This window comes from Rhea americana, unplaced genomic scaffold (genome assembly GCF_003343005.1).
Source record: "Rhea americana isolate MKP2758 unplaced genomic scaffold, rheAme1 scaffold_26, whole genome shotgun sequence".
Taxonomy (NCBI): Eukaryota; Metazoa; Chordata; class Aves; order Rheiformes; family Rheidae; genus Rhea; species Rhea americana.
The window spans coordinates 1,216,044-1,224,263 of record NW_028186379.1 but is presented as its reverse complement, the minus strand read 5'-3'; the positions used below and the strand labels follow the sequence as shown (position 1 = coordinate 1,224,263).

At 35.8% G+C, this 8,220-nt stretch overlaps 1 protein-coding gene across 4 annotated transcripts in view; it reads right to left on the bottom strand.

Moving 5' to 3' along the window:
- Positions 1-1,079: 1,079 nt before the first annotated feature.
- SLIT2 (slit guidance ligand 2) overlaps positions 1,080-8,220 on the bottom strand; it is a 250,429-nt gene continuing 243,288 nt past the window's right edge. For 3 of the 4 annotated variants that reach the window (XM_085307492.1, XM_085307490.1, XM_085307489.1), the window contains 3 exons: positions 7,880-8,168; positions 3,379-3,590; positions 1,080-2,261 (listed from right to left, as the gene is read on the bottom strand). In XM_085307492.1, the coding sequence (XP_085163618.1) occupies positions 2,020-2,261; positions 3,379-3,590; positions 7,880-8,168 (743 nt within the window). In that variant the 3' untranslated portion in view covers positions 1,080-2,019. The remainder of the gene's footprint in view (positions 2,262-3,378; positions 3,591-7,879; positions 8,169-8,220) is intronic. The other variant, XM_085307491.1, reaches the window with a different exon arrangement.

Here is an 8,220-nt window from a genome sequence, read left to right as displayed (position 1 = left end):
GAATTTAAAAAATTTAGTTCAAGAGAAAACTTAGTGAAAATGAAGAATCAAAGTACTTGCTAAAACAACTGTTAAATTGCCATTTGTATAACCATTAAAATATTGGGAAAGACTCAATTTGCCTTTTCATGCAGTGTACTTTATTTGTAAGCCTTTTCTTAATTTTGAAATGAGTTCAGCTATGGTCCTCATTACCCACATTCTCAGATGTCACTACCTATAGAAGTAAATCCCACATTAATTACTCCTTCAAATTTTTAGCAATCAGTACACTAGAACTAGGGTTGAGTTTTATTCTTTTTTTTTTTTTTCGCCAAAAATTCTTTGCAACTACAGATGTTTAAGGGCTGTTAGACAATTTAAACTTCTCAGAAGAATACAAATAAAAGCTGTTAATGAAGTAAATATCTGTTTAATTTACAAACATCAGTATTATTACTGATATCTGTCCAAATAAGACAAAGCACACTGCATTACACATGTACATCTAACTTTTTTGTAAAAAAAATAATAAAATAAAATTGAAAAACATCTGCATTTTTTTACAGGGTACCCTGGGTTTTACTGAAAGAAGAACACAACCCACTATTAATGATTACCAGTTCTACATTATAATTTAGCAGCAACATGTTAACATGGGGAACATTAGGGCAGTAAAGTAGTTTTATTATTTGGGGAAAGTCACAGTTCTTGATAGCACAGCCTTTCTTTCTTTTTTTGTAAAAAAGGTAAAAAGCTCAGTGGGAATATTAATTTATAAAGATCTACTTTCTAATGTCATTTTCTACACGCCATCTTATTTTCTGTAAGTACGGTATACAGGGAAAATTAACTTCTATACAATTGCCATCTAGAGTAAAGACATTTTGTCATACATTACAGGTTCTTGGAAGGTGTCCTGAATATCTGCTGTATGTGAAAACTGCAGATTGTCATCACTTTCAGATTCAGTAACACCAAGTGGTCAGATTCTAAGGAAAAGAAATAGGGAAGGGGAAGGGGAAGAAAAAACAGACCAAAAACATTTACCCCAAGACGACATGCTACGTTAGTTCTATTGCAAAAAAATCCTGATTTTTAAGTCTTTTTTTTTTTAAAAAAAAAAACAAATACAAAAATACCAGGACAAATATAAATTAATATATATTAAAGCATTGAAAAACAGTAAAAGGGGTGGCCTAAAAGGGTTAAGTACAAAGTACTTTGATACAATAAATATTTCTCAATGAAACCGAATACTGTATAGAGTTGTTTAGAACTCATAGAAACAGAAATCCATATTATTACTAATTTATCCATCAATAATCTATTTTTATCATCCCCATAACATTTATATTACAAAAAATTAATACTGGAAAAGGGCAGATAAACACTTTCTGTATGCTTCTTTTGCTAACATGCTGACATAAAAGTATACATCATCAGGAGATTTCAGGATTATAGTATATTCTTGTATCTCCCATTTCCCATCCACTAAGTGGGACTCCATCTTCTCAAGATCCTTAATAATTCCAAAACATAGAACGTATCTAATACAATTGTTATTTCTGTATAATCTCATTCTTTTCACTCATAATGCTTCCTTATCCATAGGTAAGTGATTGGTATGGTCTGTCAAGACAATAAAATATACTGATATGAAAGTAAAAACAAGCCTCATGTTCTGGTCAACACTTCATCTCTGAGCTGTCAGTTGAAAGTCACATGTGTATAGTGTCAGTGTATCTTCAGCACGTTATAAAGAAGAATTCATGTTAAAAGCAGTTAAGTTTCCCATCACTGTTGCAAATGTTACCGGGTCTTTTTTTTCTTCAAAGCTCCTCTTGGTTATGAGAAGTCTCAGTTCAAGCACTTGAATCTTTTTGTAAATGAAGAAAAAGTCTTTATTCTCATAATAAAAATAAGTCTGTTCTGTATTTTACAATATATTTCAAATATTTCCACTATGAAGCATTAATTAGTCCGACACGGTCAATAAGTATACAACATTTTCAAAAGACAAGTGTGACAGGGACACATTTAGGAGGGGCAATTTGTACAGCCACACTTTACCACTTTTTCAACCTCGTCCACAAACGAGGACCCATCAGTGCATTCAAAAGAATATTTCCGTCTCTTGCTCCTGAGTGGTCCACAGCACTGCCCATTTGAACATCCTCCTTTACATTCTAGTCTCGATACCTTCTTGGTCGTCTGGCACGCAGCATACCCCTGCTGCTTTTGGTAGTAATCTCGGACTCGTTCCCCTCGACAAGAGATTTCTGTAGCAAACAACATTTAAAATAAGAGATATGCTTTTGAGATTCAGGTCAAAGAATGGTTGACATTGCTAAAGAAGATGCTGTGTTTCTAATTGCAGCTAGGATTGAGATTTTTACGTTTGACCTAGGCTGTATATTGGAAACTCGAGGCTCTATCAAACACTATTTGATAAATGCTGAGTTTTATTTCTTATGCCTCCTATTTTCAGTAAAGTTTATACTACGTATATGTAAACCATAAATACAAAGCTATTACAATGACAAGAAAATTGGAAGCTTAAATCTTTTCCTCTTTTATAAAAATACACATCTTCTGTTCTTACATTGCTTGCAGCTGGTTCTATTTACCATAGGGAAATGTTTCAGAGAGCATGCAATTTAATTTATTAGACCTGGAGTTTAATATTATTCAATCTGTTATTTAATACAAGTTACATTCCACTAACTTCATAAATTACTGAGGTATAAAACCAGCTAAAAATGAGACATCTGTTAAAAGTTCTACAACCATACTCTTCCATTCTATTCCCATCTATGTTCAATACAAATTAAATGCCATCTGGGGTAAGGGAAACAGGGAGAGGGAGAGTTTTGATAGACAAAGGAAAAAAGAAAAAGGTAGGGGGAAAAGTCATCCTGTTTTCATCCATCTCACCTGCATAATTCGCTGTGATAAATCAGTTGAAGCTGAGAGGTCAAAAGTAGAGTTTGTGATAAAACTAGGAGCAGAATCATTGGATTTGGCTTCTCAGTTGCAGAAGGCAGAGAAACAATAAATACAGAAAGATACAGCAGGTAAAAGGTAATAGTTAAATATAGTAAAAATGTGCTTCTGAATAAAGGCAAAAAAAAAAAAAAGAGAAATGTTTTCACAGCAAAACATTTGATGAAAAAGTCTTCAAAATGTAAAATATTTAAATTCATGGAAAAAATTGATTTTCCTCTCACTGAGATAAACTCTTATGGTCAAAAAAAAGCAACAGATGTGTGTATTGTGGGGAAAAAAAGTTGGTAATGTTTTTGGCTGCTCATGTTTTATTAAAAAAAAAAAAAAACTCTTTTCTAGAACAAAACAATAACATGACTTTAAAAAACAAATATATATATATATTTTTACCTTTATCGCAGCTGTCCCCTGTGTATCCGCTGCTGCATTCGCAATATGGTTTTCCAAGTCCTGAAAGCCTGCATTTGCCATGTTTACACCTGATGGATTGGCAGGGGTTAAACAGCATTTCCTCTTCATCACAGAGGACTCCCCCATGTCCCTGCAGGCATTTACAACTGTATGAAAACGCATTGATCGGCAAGCAGGTACCATGCACACATCTACAGGGGAAACAAGCCCAAGAGAATAAAAATAAATTATTCATCAAAGTTCAGGCTAAGCAACATTAACTACAAATATTTTGGACTGTACTCAGAAGAAATTTCTTTTGGTACTAATGGACTTTTTCAGTGAGATGCAGTGAAGTGGTTTATAAGCTTTTTATAATTGGTACGGATGTTCACACAAGAGAAGCTGCAGTACAGAGCTCTGGTTCACCAGAAAACAGCCACTGTAGATGTGTTATGGAAGATTTTTACAGGCCACAGTTATTAAAACCAACAGTTCCTCTCTACCAGAATTTTCTGCATGCTTTTGGGTGTGAGAGGAATACAGCAACACAAAGCCCGAATGAATAAACCATTAGGATCAAGTATAGAAAAAGGATACTTACCTAAAATTCTGGCCCTTGCATCACTTAAGAAAATATCGACACTCATGAAACATGGGGCTCCCAGCACAAAGACAGGTCAGACTCTTCCTAGTTCAAAGTTTTCTGGTCTGAGCAATGGCAGTTTCCAAGCTGAACACATGYCCCGCTTCAAACCCACTGGCCAGCCACAGTCGCTGCCACTAGCGCGGTCACGCAGCACATGAGCCTGGTCTCTACTTCACTGACAGCCAGCAGTACTCGCTCACCAGAGAAACTCGCACAAGATGAGGCTGCACAACGTCAAGTCTCACCCAACTRATGTGACTAAACTAGCAGCTCTCTCTCCGTTGGGCTCTAGTAGATGTTTACAGCACGCTCAAATCTTGCTGTTAGACCAAAAAGGCTGTGAGTTAAGCTGCAACTGCTAAGTTTTCATGTGTGGTATGGGAACACACAGCCAGGCTGAGTACTCCGAGACAGATGTGGTCTTTCCCAAAAGGAGGATGTTTAATTACCTTGTCCTAGGTGTAAGATGAAGATTAGGGGAATTCATCTTCTAAAAACATCAAAAATTACTTGGAATAAAATCACTTCCCTTTGTTCATTTGGTGACAGAGGGTCTCTGTCTAGGATCTTTCTTCCTAGAAAAATGTCATTTCCTTCTACACAAGTTTTTGATCTATAAACAGGCAGATCTAGGCAGATCACAAGTGATGAATCTCCATAGGGAGGAATGCAATTTCATACTCACAAGTCACAGCCCCGCTAACATTCTTCCTCTCTGTACCCTAAGATTTCCAAGCCCAAAACCTAATTAGTAGGTTGTGGCTGCCACGTAAATAAATAAATGCAAAAGCTTCAAATTGAAAAAAATATCCTATTCGATCAAAAATAAAATCTTCTGTTTTGAAGATTGCAAAAGCTTACATAAAATGGTATTTCATAGTAAAATAAGAGTTAATAAAAACCGAAACGTTTTAGAAGAAATACTGTGTATTTCTGGAAACCTTTTGCTTTCGCTCTATTTCTGCAGTCCAATAAGAAATTTGATAAAATTGAAATGAATAGGCAATACATTTTAACTCTGACGACCTGCATTATCTATCAGAAACAGTTTGAGTTCATAAGGGTCACCAAGTTCCCCTCATAAATGAAATCCACAGTACAGTYCTCTCTCCTGCTTTATCCTTGTTTCTCTGTGAGCACTTTAGCATGGCCTAACTAGTGGGACAGAAGGAGAAAGAGTATGGGAACCATTCATATCACACCCACAGGATATTCCAATGGAAGGCACAACACTTAGCCTCCATTCCCTTATCAGTCTGGGATTCAAAACTGCAAAATTATACCTAACTGATAGCTCTGACCACATTCAACTTGCCCATTATGCAAGAGTTTGTACTTCCAAAGCTGTGATGTTCCCTACAAAATTCCAGATTGTTCCTGTGGTTGCAGGCCACGAGACTAAGCAACTCAAAATCCAAGGATCRTATCAAAAAGTAGCTAGTTCTCATTTAGTTTTCCCAGTGTTTTGCATTTGATCTATTCACCACTTACAAAACAACCACCTTTAGGACATCTGATCTATGAAGTTACTCAGGCAACACTGACATCATGACATATTCTATACAGGCTGTTTTAGATATCAAAGCAATCTGTGTCAGGATCTTTGGTAAAGTTCTGCTTGACTTAAAAGATGATTAAATCTTAGCTAATGCCAACTCTCATACTTTTGCTTCCACCTGTTCTTTGAAGCACTAAATTTCATCTTCAGACTGTACTGAAAGGCACATCAAGCCAAGTGCAAACTCTCAGGCACAGTTTCATCTTATCTAATTTTAGGTATCTAGTCAGGCACTCAAGTAAGATCTACAGTTACCATAAGCTCCCCACACTGTCATGGAGAGAAACAAGCATATATATCCACAWAGTGACCACCTGAGTTCTAATTTACTCTTTAGAAATGTATTTTTTTTCTTTACTGACTCTGTCAGTACTCTGTGTCAAATAGGTTCCTAACTCAAGCATCTACAGCTAGGTAAAATAAGTCTAAGTTTCAAGCTTTTTTTATGGTGTGCAAGAATCCAGCATCTCTAAAAGATGAGATCTGATTTTCCAAACACAGACCACAGTGACARCTCTGCTTCTCAGATAAGTGGAATGTTATATGATACTATAAGGGCAAAATCCATCTATTCAAGAGACAGGATTTAGACTTGAATCAAAACACATAGAATCAAATTCCACATGAACTACGGAAAAACAAAAACCTTCTTCATTACAAATGAAGACAAATATACTATTTTGGTTTGGCTTTCTTCCCTAAAACTCATAGCACAGTATACAGCTGGAACAAAAACAAAACAGTATTTTTGAGAGCTAACAAAATACTAGTATTGTGCTCACTTAATGCTGCGCTGAAAGAAATTCCAAACTGCCTGTCTCTGATATTTGCCAAGTTGTTTAATTTATTGCAAAGAGCACTCAGATTGGATATTGAAGCATACAGTTATAAGCATCTACATATAATCTATTTTTTCTAGGATACTTTGAAGAAAATCTTTGGGTTCTCTTACTGTAGAACTTGATGATGACAATTCCATTCTATTTTTGACTCTCAAAGTACAAAAAGGATGTGGTAGACACTACATATGTATGTTTAACCTGCTGCGGCTGCCTTTCTTTATTCTCTTAAGATATCGTGAAAGAGGACAGGGTAAGAAAAGTAATGAACTGCTACAATGATATGCCTCAAATTTTMATTGCTGTGGCTCTGGGAAGAGTTAAAAACTTAGTAATTCTGAAACATTCCATAATGAATGTTAACAGAAATATACTAACTGGAAAATGGAGCCTTAAAYGGTTAATCTCCACAACAGGCCATTTGCAACTTAAGCACCATTGTGTACGTGAGTTGAAAATCAACTCATCAGTATCTCTTAGCAAGATCAGGCCATTGGTCCTCAAAAGTTGTAAGGCCAGAGCAGTGCAAAAGTAGCAGTAGCAGCCAAAAAAATCCAAGTAGGCATGCTTTATTCTACAAGTATAGTTGCAGTTGTCAAAATGACATGCTTGCCACAGTGTAATAAAGACAGAAAGTGGCCAAGGGCAAATAGAATGGCATCTTGTTGCAGATGGCCAATAAATCCTCAAAAACTTTGAACTTCTGAAGTTTCTGATCTTCTTGTGCTGGGAGATCATGAGCCAAAAAATTAAATCCATCCCTATGGTAGATTTGTACCAAGACACATACATATGAAAAATATATATACATACATATGTGCATATATATATATATATATACGCACACATACACTTATCTCAAAAAATGTACATAAAATGTCCAAGCTAAAATAATTTAGTCAAATCATATAGAAACAAAAAATTAACTTCAGCAAAAGAAACAGCACACGTGGATTTAACCAGGAGTTTACCATAAAGGTAGAAATCTTTTTTCCAGTCCAAACCTGGGAAATACAAAAATATTGGATATATCTGCTTTATCAAGTTTTTAAAACACATTTGAGAATAGTAAGAATCTTATTTTTATAAATTTATAAAGAAGCAAATGGATTTTTTTTCTCTATTTGCAAGGTCTTCTAATTAATTTTGGTACCAAGTGTCATATCAATAGTTGCACTTGAATCTATGTAMCTCCCATCACTGTAGAACTCTGTGCAAGCATACAGACTTCAATCATATCCCATGTTAAGGCTTTAGACAGAACTTCATTGGGTGTGCTTATTTGCTCCTCTAAACTGGAGACTTTTCCTCATTAAGGAAATGCCCAGTATATCTTGTTTCTTACTGAAAAAACTTGAACTTCTAAGGAAAAAAACTCCAAAACAAAAGAACAACTCCATAACAGAAGAATTATATGCTTATTACACTACTGTTCTGTCTTGAGGAAGGACATACTTATTTCCAAGACAAGGGTCGTTAGTTTGCTGATCACAGAGGGGTCCAGTCCATCCTCCTTCACATTCGCAGGAAAAGCCCGACTGGCTGGTCGCCTGGCATGTCCCATGCACACACACTTTCTTATGGCAAGGCTCGCAACCTGGAAGAATCCCCACTTGCAGAGGCACATTTCTGAAGTCCTGGAGCTCACTGTTGATATACAGATTACGGATGCAACCATGGAAGCTGGTGCCATTCTGTCCTGGAGACTGGCGTAAAGCTGCAATGTTATTTTTCACAGGCATGCCTAGAAAATCAATAATAGCAAATAATCAGTGTAATCTTTGGTACAGTTTTCT